This window comes from Papio anubis, chromosome 8 (genome assembly GCF_008728515.1).
Source record: "Papio anubis isolate 15944 chromosome 8, Panubis1.0, whole genome shotgun sequence".
Classification (NCBI taxonomy): Eukaryota; Metazoa; Chordata; class Mammalia; order Primates; family Cercopithecidae; genus Papio; species Papio anubis.
In genome coordinates, this window is record NC_044983.1 from 62,154,751 (window position 1) to 62,173,292 (window position 18,542).

Genomic DNA, 18,542 nt, shown 5'->3' on the forward strand with positions numbered 1-18,542 from the left:
AACCACTGGAATTTTGTCATCAATTTGTTACTGTAATACAACCTAGCCAAACCTAATTAATATTTATTGTTAAGGGGTGGGGGAAAGCAAATCACAGGAAAAAAAATTGAAAAGTATTATCCTATAAATGTTTTCTAAACTATACACGTGTGTACTTTCTTATATATGAATGTAAATCTCTCAAGGGTTAACAATTTTCATCTCTGAGAAGCGGAAGTCAAAATCTTAGGGAGAGAAGAGATAAAATGATAAGGAATTCCATGCTTCTGTACTGCCTGAATTTTTCAAAAGCATATTTTATGCATTGCTTGTATAGTTAAATATTTTCTAAAGAAAAAAGCCAGATTGTTTCCTACATATAATCTAGAATTGCTTCCAAATCTTCCAATGTTTCACATGTACCATCCCCATCAACATCTCCTTTCTACTCTCCTCTCTTCCTCACACTGGAGAGTGGAAAACTCCAGACTAAGAGGCTGCCTCTTCAATATAAACAACTCGGAACCCCAACTGATAGCCTTTTCAATGATGCTGTGTGAGAAACAAGTTAGCATTATTACCTAACAGTTTGCATCACTTTTCTGACAATGCCTAGAATTGGCAAATTAATTAGACTCAGAATTAGAATCCACTCTTGTTTTGTTACAAACATAATTATATCCCACTATCAGGAAAGATTCTTCTAGGCCAACCTTCAATATTCATGATTAAAGTCTAATTCACTCTCTAATGAAGGATGCCTTGCACAATTAGAGTAAACTGGGGGAAAGTGCATATGATTCTTTCCTAAAGCATCCATTTCTAGAGATGCCAATCCTTCCCACTGATCCTTTTAACACTTTATTCTAAAGTACTCTTCTCCTAGGTTTTCTGCTATTTTCCTACCTTATGCACTAAGAGGTCTGTAACATTATCAGCTGTTGCAAAGGAAGCTTTGGGCAAAGTAAATAGAGAAGTCTTTTTATCTTTTTTTAAAAGGTTACTTGGCTAAGCAGGTTTAATATTTTTCCTACATAATAATGTAATATATTTTATGGGATATGTAGTTTACTGAGGTACTTTATTCTAATAATCCACGACCACCTTTACCTCTTTAAAGTTCCTTCTGAAAGACTTCAACAATAATTCACATGCTATTTTAGGTATTTTTCTTTATATAGACTTCCATGGAGTTAAGCTAATGGTCTTTTGACTATTTTTGAATACCACAATCTGGTTGGGATCATTTGCATATGAGATATTTTTAGAGAATAGTTTGAACCATAAATTTTAAAACTCCAGTTCTATTAAGCTGAGATTTTGATAACTCAAAATGAAGGAAATGTGAATGCCTGAAGACACCTCCAAAATAGTAAAATAGCAGATAAACCAATCTGCTATTTAAAGGATGTAACAATCACATTCAATACCAAGTTCAATACTAGTAATAAAAGCTAACATGTAACAAATACTTTCCATGTGCCAGACATGATGCATATATTATCTTATTTAATCCTCACAATAGGATGAAGAAGATATTGTAATTTTTCTTCAGTTTACAGATAAGAAAAATGAAGTCTATACAATTTAAATATGTTGATCAGTGTAGTAGTTTGCTAGGGCTGCCCTAACAAAGTAACACACACTGGGTGGGTTAAACAATAGAAAGTAGGCCAGGCGCAGTGGCTCACACCTGTAATCCCACACTTTAGGAAGCTGAGGCAGGCAGATCACTTGAGGTCAGGAGTTCAAGGCCAGCCTGACCAACATGATGAAACCTCATCTCTACTAAAAATACAAAAATTAGCGGTGCATGGTGGCATGTGCCTGTAATCCCAGCTATTTGGGAGGCTGAGGCAGGAGAATCACTTGAACTCAGGAGGCGAAGGTTGCAGTGAGCCAAAATCATGCCATTGCATTCCAGCCTGGGTGACAGAATAAGACTCAGTCTCAAAAAAAGAAAGGAAGGAAGAAAGAGAAGGAGGGAGGGAGGGAGGGAAGAAAGGAAGGAAAGAAGGAAGGAACTTTCTCATATTCTAGAGTCTAAAGTCCAAAATCAAACTGTGAGTAGGGTTGGTTCCTTGTAAGGACCATGAAGGAAGGACCTGCTCCAGGCCTCATTCCCTGGCTTATAGATGGCTGTCTTCTCCATATCTTCACATCATCTTCCTTCTTAAGTGTGCATGTTCAAAGTTCCTCTTTTTTTTTTTTTTTTATTTTGTTTGGGTTTTAAAAATTAGTATTATTGGCGGACATGGTGGCTCATGCCTGTAATCCCAGCACTTTGGGAGGCTGAGGAGGGTGGATCACCTGAGGTCAGCAGTTCGAGACCAGCCTGACCAACATGGAGAAACCCCATCTCTACTAAAAATACAAAATTAGCCAGGCACAGTGGCACATGCCTGTAATCCCAGCTACTCAGGAGGCTGAGGCAGGAGAATCGCTTGAAGCTGGGAGGCAGAGGTTGCAGTGAGCTGAGATGGTGCCATTGCACTCCAGCCTGGGCAACAAGAGTAAAACTCCGCCTCAAAAAAAATTATTAGTATTATTATTATTATTATTATCTTAGAGATGGGGTCTTGCTCTATTGCCCGGGCTGGAGTGCAATGGCAAATGTCAAAAATGTTGCATGAAATAGGACAATTTTGAATTCATAGTTGAGCTTTCATGAAAGGAAAAAATAGTTTCAGAGACCAAAAGCAAAGAAAGAACTAAAAACTAGAGAGGATGCTACAGCCGTCCTGGGAGGGTGGAAAGGATGGGTGCTGATCTCCAACACCTAAGGAGTTGGATTTTACGGCTCATAGGAAAAGATCTCGGGCCACATGAAGTGGGAAATTAGAAACAAGATCCCCAAATAGGTCTAGATGAAAGGGTAAACTAAAAAAATTTAAAAATCCAACCAGTAATGGAAGGAAATTATAATAAAGAAGCTTAAAGGGCATAACCTGGATTGGGTATGAAAAAAATATTTTACCTATGCTTGAGATGATGGATACCCCATTTACCCTGATGTGATTATTACACATTGCATACCTATATCAAAATATCTCACATAACCCATAAAAATTAATTGTGAAAATGTTTTAACTCAATTTTGCTATGGGCTCCTTCTCATGTGGGTTGGGTTTAGATTTATATAACCCAAATGATCTAGGAGCCCCTAAACCAAGTTATTAATTTTTTTAAAAGTTTTCCAGCTAATGATGAAGCAAATTCAAAACTTCTCTGAGAGGACATGCCCTCAATCCAGATTACATAGGATTCTCACAGATAAAGCCTTGCCAAAAACAAGTGCATAATTTGAAACTACCAAACACATGGAAAACCAATCAACATACGCAACAAAAGCAATAATAGGCCCTTGGGGTCTTTAGATAATAGAGCTAACAGATGGAGACCATAATACATGTTCTAAGTAAAGACCTAAAAGACAAACTTAAAATATGCAAAAAGCCCAAGATACTATGTGAAAATAACAGACCTAAAAACAAAACAATTAGAATTTTTACAAATCAAAAGTATAGCGTGTTCATTACAAGTTCAATCGATTATTTATTTCGTTCTTTCTTTTAGAGGCAGGGTCTAACTCTGTCGCCCAGCTTGGAGAATCATAGCTTACTGCAGACTTGAACTCCTGGGCTCAAGCAATCCTCCTGCCTCAGCCTCCTGAGTAGCTGGGACACAAGCACATGCCACCACACCTGGCTAATTTTATAAATTAAATTAAAACCGCAATTACTTTTGCACCGACCTAATTTCTTTTTCCGTTTTTTTTAAGAGATGAGGTCTCACTATGCTGCCTAAGCTGGTCTCAAACTCCTGGCCTCAAGCTATCTTCCCATCTTAGTCTCCCAAAGCACTGGGATTACAGGTGTGAGCCACTGCACCTGGCTCTCAGTAGATAGTTTACAAAGCAGTTAATATAAATATGAAGGGAAAATTAGTGAAATGGGAAACTGACCTGAGGGAGTACCCTGAAGACAGCACACAGAGACAAAGAAAACAAAGTTCTAATGTATTTATTTATATTCCAGAAAAAGAAAACAGAAATGGCAGGGGAAATACTCAAAATGAGAAAGACTAATAATGTTAGTGAAAGACATAAACCCTCCAATTCAGGAAAGAGAAATCCTGAGTATGGCAAATACAAAGAAATCCACAGTTAGAACTATTTTGGTGAAACCACAGAACCCGAAGACACTGCGAAGACCTTAGATGAAGCCACAGAGAAAAGAGAAGTAAGAAGACACTGAGACATAGTTTTGGGTGCAAAATGTTTATTAGGGATCAACTCCCAGGAGAGGAAAAGGGTGGAAGGAGGACTGAGCAGAGGGAGAAATCACACTGTGATGCGGCCTGACAAGGCCTCAGCCAACCCAGCAGGGAGCTCAGAGGAAAGAGTGACCTTTCAGAGCGCCCTGCACTGGGCTGAAATGGCTGGCCAGGCCTGTCTATCCCTGCCATGCTCAGTTGCAGAAGGCAGGTATTCCGTAGACCATGATTTCAGGGGAAGCAGCCCTCTGCAACTGAGACAGACCTGAAAAGAGCTGCCAGGTAGAGGCTGTGTGACGGTCACAGTCCTCCCCATCTGGACAGGAAGTTGTCCTGGAAGAGGGATCTGGGAGGCAAATCTCTGCATCTAACATAGGAGTTATCTACATGGAATGACAATTCAACTGACAGATTTTTTAGTAGCAGCAATAGCAGCAAGAAAACAAACCAAAATAAAACAAAAGATAATGGGATAATATCTTCAAAGAACTGAAAAAAATAATAATAACTGGCAGCCTGGATTTCAAATCCAGCCAACTTACCATTCAACAGTGAGGGTGAAATAAAGCCATAGGAACAAAGACTACAACTGTTTACTACTAATTGACCCTCACCAACAAAACTACTAAAAGATGTGTTTCAGGATGAAGGAAAATGAACCAAAAAGGAAGGACCGAAATGTAAGGAGTGATGAGCAAAGAAATATATAACCATATGGCCAAATTTCACTACATAAAATAGTGTTTTTAAGATGATTAATCTGTAGTGCATAAAAACAAGATGGAGCTAAAACTCAGGAAAATAGTAGTGTGTATGAAAAGAGTGCCGTCAGAGTTAAAGCATTCAAAAATTCATATATTTGATAGGAGAAGGGTAAAGTTGTTTACCTTTAGATTTAAGTCAACTATGCTGTTAACACTCGAAGGGTCACCCCAGAAGGATAAAAATAGTGTTCAATTTCCAAACTAGTAGGAAGTTAAGGTTAAAATGTAAAAGAAAACTCAAGTGAGCTATTAAAATGCAGGAGCAGAGGAAAAAATAGAAATGGAAAAGTCCAGGTAGACAGATAGCACAAAAGAAGATAGAAATAAATTCAATACATCAGTAATGACAATAAATATAATCTAACTGTACTAATTTAAAGTCAGATATTGGCAGATTTTACATAAAAAACAAATCAACAAAATTCAGATATATGTTGCTTAAAGAGACATATAGCTAAAGCAAAAAGATGCAAAGAGGTTGAAAATAAAAAATGAAAAAAGATGTACCATGTATACACTAACCACGAACAACATAGCTATAGTGTCATCGAAAGCATTTTTAGGAATAAAGATGGTTGCTATGTTATAATAAAAAGATAAAAGGAAAACATCACCAGGAAGATTCAGCAATTCAAAATGTTATGTTTTTAATATTAGAGCATCAAATATAGAATGGGAATTTATAATCAAAGTAGAAAGTTTCAACACATCTTACAGCAACTGATAGATCAAGAAAACACAAAATTAGTAAGAACATGGAAGATTTAAATAATAAAGTTAAGAAAATACCATTGTGATTATGTCTTCACCAGTCTAAAACCTTCCATGACTCCCTATTGCCTATAGTATCAAATTGAAATTCTTCTTCTTGATCCTAAAGTTGCACCACAGTTGGCACCATCCTGACCATTTGCCAAGCTTATTTCTTACCTGTCCCCAACACAAATCATCTATTCTAGGCAAATCAAACTGCTAGTGAACCAGAAAGAAGAAGCTTTATGATGTAGTGTTTATGTTCATGGACTCTGAGATTGGACTGCAAAGGTTCAAATCCTGATTCTACCAACTATTAACTGCATAGTAACTTAATAACTTAATCTTTATGACCCTCAGTCTTCTCATCTATAAGATGAGGATATTGATAACATCTACCTCTTAGGCCTATTGTGAGGAATTATACAGACAATCAGTGCCTGACATATTACACTTGCCGTAAGTATTAGCTACACACCTTTATTCATATTGTTACCATCTACTAGAATGCTCCTTTCCTTCTCCTGTCTATTAAAACTCAGGCTCAAAAGCCAACTCAGGATCTTCCTCTTTAATAAAGCCTTCATCAGTTACTCCCTACAGCCTTCATTTATCTTCCTCTCCTACAATACAGTAGTTCTTAACCTTGTGAAAGAGGGACAGAGAGTCACCGATGCCTTTGAGAATCTGATGGGAAAAAATCTTCTATTCATAAAAATGCCCATGCATACACACATTTGCATAAAACGTCAAGGGATTCATGTCCCTGTAAAGCTCACCCATGGATCCCCAATTACAAACATCTGACTTCAAGTCTGTGGTTCACCATCACCCACCCTGTTCTGCTGAGGCCATCTTAACAAAAGCACAGACTGCTACATGGAGCTGGAAGAGGCACACAGAGAAGCTGGTGAAGCTCACTTCATACATAAGGAAATTCACAGAGAAGTAAAGTGACTGGCCAAAGTCATATACAACTGTGGAGTGACAGAGATGGAGCTGGAGGCTGTCCCCTGACTAGTCCTGTAGAGTTCTTTGCAAAAGTGTGCTTGACAAACTAATCTCCAACTCATAAAACTCTAAAACTGAGAAATCATGTTAGCCCATTTTTCAGGTGGGGTGCTGATCTCTTAGGGAATTTATCCCCAGGTAATCAGGCCAAAAATCCCAAGACTCATACTCAGAATAATAATTACTAAACATACTAGTAATGTTTTCTTTTTGTTTTCATTTTTTTTTTTACTTTACTTCCTTGTATTAAAGTTTCCTCACTAACTTTCTCTGAAGCAACATCAAACTAGGAAGCACAAACCTGTCCCAATTTTATTATTTGGGGAAGTTAATTTTGAAGCTGTCTTTAAAACTTTTCTGTAACTGTAATAATCAAAGGACATCATCAGTTCTAGATCTTGAGCTAAAAAAGAGATAGTCAATCCACAATGCTTCCATTCTCAGATTCAACTTTATAAACATAAATATTTTATAAATATCTCCTCTATCTTCTTCTCTACGACATTTTGCCAGAACAAGTAGCAAACAATAAAATGGACTATATGCTGCACATTCTCTCTTTAATGGTAAGCAAAGAAAAAAGAAAAGAATTACAAATAAGTTATAAAACACAATAATCAGCCTCCACATAATTAAAAACTGATTGACATTTGTATAGTCACAGACTCCTTGTGCACACAGGAAGCTGTTTCAATAAGTGAAATCATACAGTCAGCCTAGGAAATGAGATAAATGACTCAGAAAGAGGGGGAGGTTTGTAAAATGAGATATCCTGAAAAAAACTTGAATCAACAACTAGGAAAGAAAGCACTTTATAAGAAAACAACACTGGAGCACCTGAAGGATGGAGGTTTGAAACAAAAGAAAAGGATCATAGAGATGAACTGTAAAGGCCACCTCTTCAAAACCCTTCATTTTCAAGATAAATAAGACCTAAACTTTGTTTCCTTTGAAATTCATAGGCTTTCCGGGGAAGAAAATCCCGGATACACCATAAGAAGTCAGCTTCCTCAGCTACAAATTCACAGTATTTTGGATAATGAGGCAAGGGAAATAAACATTAGGAAATGCCAGGAACATTATTTATACATTCTAAATAAGTTCTGTTTAGGCCTGGGGGAAAGCACCTATGCTAGAATCAACTGGATCTTCTGCATCCCCAAGCGGCCCAGGGAGCTGACAAGACTGGTGCACTCTCAGAGGCTGACAAGTACACAGTGACACCTACTTGCCACTAAGAGGTTCTTCCCTTTGCTGTCTTCCTTTGGCAAGTAAAAACACTTTGAAAAAGAAGTGTAGGCTATAGAACTGACCACATATGTGGTCAGAGTTTTGGTTTTTCTATCCATTGTTTTCACTTTTCATAGATGTGTTCTAAAAAATAATGGGTTAATAATGTTTAGAAATAATTCACGGTTAAGAAGGGCCAGGAATTCATGTTTATTAGGCATAGTCACAACTTCATAACTTCCCTGTGTATTCTTAATATTGCTCTAGTGGGAAGTTTAAAAGAAAAATTTGATTGGCAGTTACTTCATTTAGAAGGGATTGATATTTCATACATGGTCTATGACTACAAAGGCAAATTGAAGGCTGCATGGCAACAAGGTTGCTTTCCTTCGGGGAAAGATATTCCGGACTCATCTGCCTCGTCTGGAGTAAATCTACTCTAAAGCAGTTTACAAAAACTGTTCAGGTGTTACTGATTAATAAAAATCCAAAAGGATTTTTTACTCATTGTAACTTTAAATTCAAAAATTAAAATGCAATTAAAATGATAGATTAATAAGCAGATCTAAATTTTCTGTTATTAGATTCTTCGAGTGCAAATATCCCTAAAATTCTGGAAATTTAGCTTTCCATTTTATATCAGTTTTTCATCCATGTAACTGATCTCCTCATAGAAGTAAAATCTAAAGACTAATACCAATCTCATTCTCTTAGGATACGATGATGATGTTTTATGAATAAAAACTATCAGTTAGTGGTACTTATTTATCTTATAGGCCGTAATAAGATTGTGGCAAATGCAAAAAACTGTATCTAGCAATTTTTGGAAAATAAAAACCATTGTGTCTTTTACGGCATTGGAGCTCAGAAAAACAATGCCCCAAAGTAAGGTGCTTTGGCATGCTGAGTACTTTGAGCTGGAGGATACTGGAAGGACCCTAGAAACAAAGCTTCTCTCTGGTCTTCTCCTGCCCTCCTGTCTCCTGGTCCCTCTTTTACCCTAAGGCAGGCCATAGAAATCAGAATTCCTCTTCCCCACAGTGGGTCATAGAAACTAAACATATTTCTCTCAACTTCCATTGCCTTTCTGCATATGAGCTGGTCATAAAGAAATTCTCTGGTCTACCTTGTCTGATAGTAGATCATAAAACCCTTATTCCAGAAGGGGTCTTGCTCTATACCGAGGAGGAAGGAATGCAACACAGAGAGGCCAAGAAGAATCCAAATAGACAGGCCTTGTTGGGTTGTTCCCCTTCAATCTATTAAATTAGATTATTTCCTTTTTGTCCAATCCCATTTTTACATGGTTGTCCACTCTTCATTGAATCTAAGCATAAAAATGGACAGTTTTCCCTTAGGTCTTTGGGTCTTCACTGTGAAGGCTTCCGTGTCATGCAAAACTTTGACTGAATAAATTTGCCGTGCTTTTGTCTTGTTAACCTGTCTTTTGTTATAGGAGTGTCAAACATGACAACCCGCCTCCTTTTTTTTTTTTTTTTTTTTGAGATGCTCTGTCAGCCAGGCTGGAGTGCAGTGGCCCAATCTCGGCTCGCTGCAACCTCCAACCTCCCAGGTTCAAGTGATTCTCCTGCCTCAGTCTCCTAAGTAGCTGGGATTACAGGCGCCCGCCACCACGTCTGGCTAATTTTTGTATTTTTAGTAGAGACGGGGTTTCACCATGTTGGCCAAGCTGGTCTCAAACTCCTGACCTCAGGTGATCTGCCCACCTCGGCCTCCTAAAGTGCTGGGATTATAGGCATGAGCCACCGCTCCCGGCAGCCATGACCTTTTTGAGGGCTAAGGAACGGTATCACAGCATTTTCACCCCGCAACAGAGTCCAAAACAACTTAAATCAGTTCCAAAAGTCTACCACCATTTTTACTATCCTAAAATCCAAAGTTCTTTGTAGGTGAATGTACAAAGTTTGATCGTTTTTCTATCTGCTTCTACATTAACTATACAAAATGCTATATCTTCTTTGTTCCTCTTTAAAATAAAACAAACTTTTAGTACAGGTTTCTCACTAAGACTGAAATACATAAATACAAGTTTGTCTATGATTAAGAAACTTTTTTTCCTTTAAGTACTTCCAAATTGAAATTACAAATCAGTAAAAATGAGCCATGTGAAAATAATGTAAGCATTTCAAGGGCCCTTTTCTCCTATTTTATCAAATTACTGGCACATTGAATTTCCCAGACAAAAATACTTTTATAAACTATGTTCACAGCAGGATTAAAGAATGGTTGAATCATCCCTGACAATTTCCGCTACCAAAAAGAGGCAACTGAAAAAAGAGACATTTAGAAAGTAAATCTAAGTTAATGTGGCATCAAAGAATGAAAAAGAAACTTCTTACAAAAATGTTTTACTGACCAACATAGTTATGTTTTGAGGGAACATGAAAGGTATTGCTTTCATGGCTTTAACCTTCTTGTTCCTGTTTTGGGAAAAACTCTCCCTTCCGGGTTCACTTTACAATAATTGCTACAAAAATATAATTGCTGCTTTTTCTGCCCTGCACCTCACCTCACTTTTGCCTTTCTTGAGGAATGTTCTTAAGGCTCTAGAGAGATCTAAGATGGAAAATAAGAGTGGGAAAGAAATACTTGGAAAACAAGCATAACGAGGACTATCATGACATGTGACTAAAACATAGTTGTTTGGGGCCAGATCATGAACATCCAAGACCAAGAACAGTCGCTATTCCATCAAGGAGAAAGGAGAGTCTTTGAGAAGAGTGATTTGCCCAGATGCACAAAAGGTAAAGCTTCAGGACTGCCCTGAAAAGAATATGGAAGCAGGAAATGTTGGGATGCTCCTAGGATGGTTCCCAGGATATCAGTCAGGGCAGCAAACAGGCAGTGGGTAATTTAAGAAAGATAAACAAAGAATACTTGCAGAGACGTGGTCAGTTTAAGGAAACTAACAAAGAATGGTAGTGCTGCATTAGCAGAGAACTATAATCACTCCTAGGCCTGCAGCAACCAAGGGAGCAGCTAGAGGAGCAGGAGGAGGATGGCTGCGTGGACAGGGCTACCTGATGGGAGCTGTGGCCTTTTGATGGACTTTTGATGGCAATCTGTATACATGCCCTCACTCTCTTCACACCTTCTGATCTTCTGTCACTGCCCCTGCTGACCAAACCCAGTTGGAAGCCAGGGACAGAGTGGAGAAAGAATATGGAGAAGCAGATGAAAGAGATCCAGTCTAGGAAAATAGTGGCAAGGTCATGGCAGTGGGAATGGAAAAGGTATAATACAGAGATAAACCAAACAAAACTTTTACATTGATTGGATTTGGAGATAAGAAGAGAAAAGTCAAGGATGATGTCATAGTTTCAAGCCCAAGTTCTAGACTAGAATGATGACAACATCAACTGAGTTGGTCTTTACTAATTCTCAATGCCAGCACAGTGCCTCAGGCATCAAAGCCTTCTATAAACATTTCCTGGGAGAAAAAGAGGGGCTGGATGATGGATGGATGGATGAATGGATGGATGGATGGATGGATGGATGGATGGATGGATGGATGGATGATGGAAGGAGAAGCAAATTTGGGAGATGATGACGTGTTATGTCGTTTTAGCCATACTGAGTTTAGAATATGTTGAAAAAGCCCTGTAGGTAGTTGAAGATTTAATCCTAGAGCTCTGAAAAAGAAAGAAAGACGTACCTGTAAGAACCAGCTGCACAAAAGTGGTAGCTGACACCATGCAAGTGGATGATATGTCATAGAGAGCACATAGAGAGAAAAAGTGGGATCTGATGACCAAACTTAGGATCTCTCTGTATTTATGGGACATAAGGAGGAAGGGAAACCAACAAAGGAAAAAGACAACATATACCACCATTTGTTGTACTATTAATATATATTCATATATATTTCTACATCTCTGGTAGGCCTTCTTTTTCTTTTTTTAATGAAGGGGACTTTTATTTATTTATTTATTTCAGAATCAGGGTCTCGCTCTGTTGCCCCGGCTGGAGTGCAGTGGCACCATCACAGCTGAGTGTAACTTCAAACTCAAGGGAGCCTTCCTCAGCCTCCTAGTAGCTGGGACTACAAACACATGCCACCATGGCCAGCTAATTTTTTTGTTTTTTGTAGAGACAGGGTCTCACCATCTTGCTCACACTGGTCTCAAACTCCCGGTCTCAAGGGATCTTCCCGCCTTGGCCTCCCAATGTTCTGAGATTACAGGTGTGAGCCACCACACCTGGCCAGGGCCTTCTTTTTCTGGACACCGTATAGTCTTGCCTAAAATAAGAATGATACAAATGCAACCTGGAGACCACAACTTACTCACTTACCTCAGTAAGATTTTTTTTAAGCCCAAAATCCCAATCTTACTGTTTCTGCTCACCTTGAATCTAACACAATCAATATTAATAACCTTTAATTAGATAACCCTATAATGTTTATGCTTTCAAACAATCATTTATTGAATGCCTAATATATGCCCAGCACTATGTGGAAGTAAAAATCAGTCTCTAGTCTTCAAGGAAATTAAAATCAATTTAGATTATTTAAAAAACCACTGAATATGGCTGAGCATGGTCATTCACGCCTGTAATCCTAGCACTTTGAAAGGCCAAGGTAGGTGGATCAGGAGTTTGAGACCAGCCGGGATCACATGGCAAAACCCCGGCTCCACAAAAAATACACACACATACACACACATACACACACAAACAGCCAGGTGTAGTGGCACATGCCTGTAGTCCCAGCTTCGTAGGGGGCTGAGGCAGGAAGTTCACTTGAACCCAGGAGGTTGAGGTTGCAGTGAGCCGAGATCGTGCCACTTCACTCCGGCCTGGGTGACAAAGTGACACCCCGTCTTAAAAAAAAAAAAAAAAAAAAACCACTGAACATAAAACAGAGCTCAATTAAAAGCTGCTCTGTATGCTCCAGATCATACCATTTAACACTTGTCAACCTCTGCTCTTTTTTTCCCAATTCAGAAGACTGACAGAGAAGCTAACTCCTATATATCTGTACTTCCTATTAAAGGTCCAATGATGTTACATTATATAGTTAATTTCTTCTTACCTTTCTTCCCCAGTATTCCATCATAAGGTCTCAGTTATCTTTGCACCTAGTGTCTGGCACATGGTAGCCATTCAACTAAATGTGTGTCAAGTGAATGAATGAATAAGAAACCAAGCCAAGCCTGTAGCAATCATATCAATACATTCAACTCTCTCCTATGGCAAATCCCAAAAGTTTAAGGCTCAAGGCAGTTAGCTAATATGTCTTTGACATAGCCTTGGCTACATGGGATGACTGATGTTAAAGCCTTGATGCTGAAGTTAAAGTAGATTCAGGGGGAAAAACCCCAGCAAATTCTAAAATGCTTTTGGATAAGAGAAAGGCTAGTTCAATGCTGAAACTAAACTGAGTCTATTTGCTAATTGCTGTTAAGTTAATTTCATTGGTTAATTCTCCAGCATAACCCCCTCTAGGATAAACCTGGCCCCCAGTGAAAGGAAGATAAATCCTGTAAACCACACAATCAGCAGTGCCTCTGATACTCAAATGTACATACTAGTCACCTACAGATCTTATTAAAATAAACGTTCTGATAAATTACATCTAGAGTGAGGCCTAAGATTCTGCATTTCCAAAAAGCTCCCAGGGGCTATTATGCTGCTGGTATGCAGACCACACTTTAATAAGTATCAAGAGCTTGGATGACAATCAGAGAACACATCTACAGACTTAAAGCCAGAGTTAACATATCTCTTGTTCTTATACTTCCTAGTTGCATAACTTTAGATAAGTCATTTCACCTCTCTGAGCCCTCCTTGTTTCATCTGTGAAAATAATATAGCTAATATAATAATTAATAACAGTTAATACTAATAGCTAACACATATTGAGTTCTTACTATGTAGCAGGAACTAATGTTTCATGTTTGTCAATTTATAAATAAGGCTTTAGGTCAAACATCCTCTCCAAGTAATTGTGACCTGATACCTGACTGTAGGCCGTTTGACTCAAGAACCACTGCAGAACACCATGTAGCACTGCCTCTTCAGCTTAGCTCCCAGAGCCTACGAAAACGAAATAATAATCGGTATTTAGCTAACTTGTATCGAGTACTCATATGCTCCAGGCCCTCGTTTAACCCTCCCTTGGAAGATATTAACTCATTTATCTTATAACCACCCTAGAAAGTATTTTTATCCTTATCTCACAGGCCTTAAAATGACCTCAACAAGTAAAATTGCTGAAGGACCAACAGTGGCACAGTCAGGATTGGAACCTAGGCAGTGCAACTGCAGAGCCTGGCGGAGAATGTAACTGCAGAGCGTAGCGTAGTTTCAGCATTGTACTAGACTGATTGAACTAGACTAGGTTCTGTAACTGCAGAACCCCGGAGCTCCAAGTCAGCTAGCTCGCTAGGGTCGGTGCACACCTGCGCCCACTCGGGGCAGCTTCATTGCCAGAGCCACTGACTCCCAAAACAAAACCAATCTTCTACAATTAGCTCTGTGTGTATCTGTGGGATGTTATGTTTCTCGTGCCACAACTAGGAACCCTGAAAGCAAATTATGACTCCGGTGAAACAATTTGGCCCTAAGAAGGGTGATTGTCTAAACATCTTCACAACGGATTTACACAGAAATTGTAACATGCACTTGATTGGAAACCCACACCACAGGCAGTCCCAGGAATTTGTACCCGCCCTGGTCCTGGACCGCCCCTCCGGATTGCGCCCCAAGACTGTCCCCGGACCACCATCCTAACACCACACCCAGAACTGCCACCCCCAGGACCGCCCCCTAGACCGCCCCCCAGGACCGCCCTCTCTAGACCGTCAGCGAGACTGTCCCAGGACCGCCCCCTGGACCGCCCCCGCGCCCCGCTGCATCCTGGGAATCGTAGTCCCAATCCTGCTCTGGAACGAGTAGTGCCGGCTGCTGGCGCCAGCTCCGCCTCTATCAGGCGTCAGCCTAAGGTCCCGCTTCTAATCCTATAATCTCTCCATACCGCCCTCTGCCGGCCTTTCCTCTGGTTGCCCGGATGGCGAGCCGGTTCCGGGCGCTCCGGAAGCGAACCTTTCTTTTCCGGATTGGGCATCCCGGCGTCTGCACGTGGTTGTGTTGCCGGAGTTTGGGCCGCCGCTGTAAGAAAAGTAACTTCAGCTGCAGCCCCAAAGCGAGTGAGCCGAGCCGGAGCCATGGAGGGCCAGAGCGTGGAGGAGCTGCTGGCAAAGGCAGAGCAGGACGAGGCAGAGAAGTTGCAACGCATCACGGTGCACAAGGAGCTGGAGCTGGAGTTTGACCTGGGCAACCTCCTGGCTTCGGACCGGAACCCCCCGACTGGACTGCGGTGCGCCGGACCCACGCCGGAGGCCGAGCTGCGGGCCTTGGCGCGGGACAATACGCAATTGCTCATCAACCAGCTGTGGCAGCTGCCCACGGAGCGCGTGGAAGAGACGATAGTGGCGCGGCTGCCGGAGCCCACCACACGCCTGCCGCGAGAGAAGCCTCTGCCCCGGCCGCGGCCACTTACACGCTGGCAGCAGTTCGCGCGCCTCAAGGGCATCCGTCCCAAGAAGAAGACCAACCTGGTGTGGGACGAGGTGAGCGGCCAGTGGCGGCGGCGCTGGGGCTACCAGCGCGCCCGGGACGACACCAAGGAATGGCTGATTGAGGTGCCCGGCAATGCCGACCCCTTGGAGGACCAGTTCGCCAAGCGTATTCAGGCCAAGAAAGAACGAGTGGCCAAGAACGAGCTGAACCGGCTGCGTAACCTGGCCCGCGCGCACAAGATGCAGCTGCCCAGCGCGGCCGGCTTGCACCCTACCGGACACCAGAGTAAGGAGGAGCTGGGCCGCGCTATGCAGGTGGCCAAGGTCTCCACCGCCTCTGTGGGGCGCTTCCAGGAGCGCCTCCCCAAGGAGAAGGCGCCCCGGGGCTCTGGCAAGAAGAGGAAGTTTCAACCCCTTTTCGGGGACTTTGCAGCCGAGAAAAAGAACCAGTTGGAGCTGCTTCGTGTGATGAACAGCAAGAAGCCTCAGCTGGATGTGACAAGAGCCACCAATAAGCAGATGAGGGAGGAGGACCAGGAGGAGGCCGCCAGGAGGAGGAAAATGAGCCAGAAGGGCAAGAGAAAGGGAGGCCGGCAGGGACCTGGGGGCAAGAGGAAAGGGGGGCCGCCCAGCCAGGGAGGGAAGAGGAAAGGGAGCTTGGGAGGCAAGATGAATTCCGGGCCGCGTGGCTTGGGTGACAAGAGAAAAGGACAGCGCCCAGGAGGAAAGAGGAGGAAGTAATAGTTTCTCACCGTCGGACCCGACTGAAAACCAAGGACTATAAATACTAAGTGTTAAGTTCTAGGTACTTGTACGGGGACTCAGAAGGACCTGGCCGCTGCCTTCATTGAGTTTAAAGGGACAGGATTGCCCTTCCCTTAAGAGAGTATGTAAGTGTTGGACTGCAGAAATTAATGTTTTTCCCACAACCGAGACTTTGGCTGTAGATTAAGAACTTATTTGAGGATTTAAGAATTAGGGAAATAATTTGGTGGAAACCAGGAATGAGTTCTATTCTTAAACAGCCTTTTTTATTTTTAACTTTGGATATAGGGTGAGGTAGAGTTGGCCATATTTCACACTTAGATTGACGTATATGTTTCTGCATTATTTTTACAACAAGCTTGTGTATCAGAGCGGGGGGTGCGGGGAAGGGAAAGAAAACAGTTTCAGAATTGGATAGGCAAGTGACTGTTTTAAAGGTTAAGTAATAAAGATGTCTTATCTAGTGTGGCTTTTAACTTTCTGACTATTGGGTAGAAATTGTACATGAAGCCAGTTACCTGGATACCTGGTACAGATTATTTTTGTTTACTTTCTAAAAAACACAAAGCAGGCCGGGCGCAGTGGCTCACTCCTATAGAGTCCCAGCACTTTGGGAGGCAGAGGCAGGCGGATCACCTGAGGTCAGGAGTTTGACACCAGCCTGGCCAACACAGTGAAACCCCATCTCTACTAAAAATAAAAAAATTAGCCGGACATGGTGGCTGGTACCTGTAGTCTCAGCTACTTGGGAGGCTGAGGCAGGAGGATCGTTTGAACCTGGGAGGCGGAGGTTGCAGTGAGCCCAGATCACGCCACTGCACTCCACTCCAGCCTGGGCAACAGAGGGACCTCAAAAAAAAAAAAAAAAAAAGCAATTAAATTATAATAGTTTCAGTGAGACCACTTTTAAACTTATACTTCTTTTGGTATCAAATATAATATTCAAAGTAGTAAAACCAATGGCTATTTTTAAAAAAAGATTTTATGCTTTTCAACACTGAACACATGGATTTCCTGTAAATGATCAATTTGGGCTTCACTGACTAATGGTAACAATCCTCATTAACCCAGAAAACACTTAAATCTCTACATTTGTATCCCCAGTTGTGTGTGTGTGTTTGTTTTTAAGCTTGATGTCAGGTATAGTTTTGTTTGGGGAAGAAAGAAACAGACCCATAAGATTCTTAATTAACACATTATTATAGGTGTTTTTTTTTTTTTTAAGTTCCGGGGTACATGTGCAGGATGTGCACGTTTGTTACATAGGTAAACGTGTGCCATGGTGGCTTGCTGCACCATCAACCCATCACCTAAGTATTAAGCCTCTCTGCCCCCTTCTGTCCCCTGCCCCCAGGCCCCAATGTGTGTTGTTCCTTTCCCTGTGTACATGTGTTCTCATAGAACATTATTATCTTTTGATTCATTTGTCAAGTTGGCCTGAGCTGGTGTGGTTAGGAGGTGAAATGTTTATGTAGCTGTCCTTGGTCTTCTTCGTGTCCATCAGCCTCTTCCAGTTTGATCTCAAATTCATTTCTATAAAGCTTAGTATCTCCTGTAAAGGATTCAGATTTCATAATAACAGATTACTAAAAATGCACATGTTTAGTTGTTACTGCCTTTGGATACTTTCTGATAAAGTTGAGCTTCGTCGTTAATCAGCTTTTCCACTGGGGCGTGGCAGATATGGCACTGCCAAGCCCTCCCGGAGCATAGCCTAATCATGGCAAGTTTTAACTATTGATGAAACCATTTTGCTTTCATCAAAAGCAAAGCCATTCACACAGTATTTAGCAAAGACCCTCAGGCTCTGCTAGGTTCTTGTTTACTGTTAAAACAGTTTAAAGGCAGGGTCTTGATCACTTAAAATACTCCCAGAAGGGAAAGTAATATTTTAAAGGATTCACAAATCCTTTAAACATGGAAAAAGAATGTCCCTGTTCCTCTCCCTTTCCCCAAGTCCTCAACATGTGAAAAATAGAGGATAAGTAAAGAGATTTAAGGCCGGACCCGAGGCCCTGCAGAGCAGTTACCTTCTACGGCAATGTCTAGGGTGGATGGTGCGAGTGCGGCTGGGGCAGCTGGGGTGCTGGTTCTTACTCCGTGGGAAAATGGCCCTGAGCCCGACTGGGCTGGGGCTTAGACAGGTGACCCGGCGGAGCGGGTGGGCAGGCGCGGCCGAGGGGCGGGAGGCGAGCGGCCTCCTTGATTGGCCGGCGGAGGGGGC

The 18,542-nt window shown here is 41.4% G+C and overlaps 1 protein-coding gene across 1 annotated transcript; it reads left to right on the forward strand.

Annotated features, from left to right (window-relative positions):
- The first annotated feature begins 15,069 nt into the window (after window positions 1-15,069).
- On the forward strand, window positions 15,070-16,794 carry RRS1 (ribosome biogenesis regulator 1 homolog). Its single transcript, XM_021942392.2, has one exon. The coding sequence runs from the start codon at window positions 15,200-15,202 to the stop codon at window positions 16,292-16,294; it is 1,095 nt and encodes a 364-aa protein (XP_021798084.2). The 5' UTR covers window positions 15,070-15,199; the 3' UTR covers window positions 16,295-16,794.
- The last annotated feature ends 1,748 nt before the right edge of the window (window positions 16,795-18,542 follow it).

Excerpts from the sequence above, each read along its gene's own strand:
- RRS1 (XM_021942392.2), top strand. The coding sequence starts at position 15,200 with ATGGAGGGCCAGAGCGTGGAGGAGCTGCTGGCAAAGGCAGAGCAGGAC.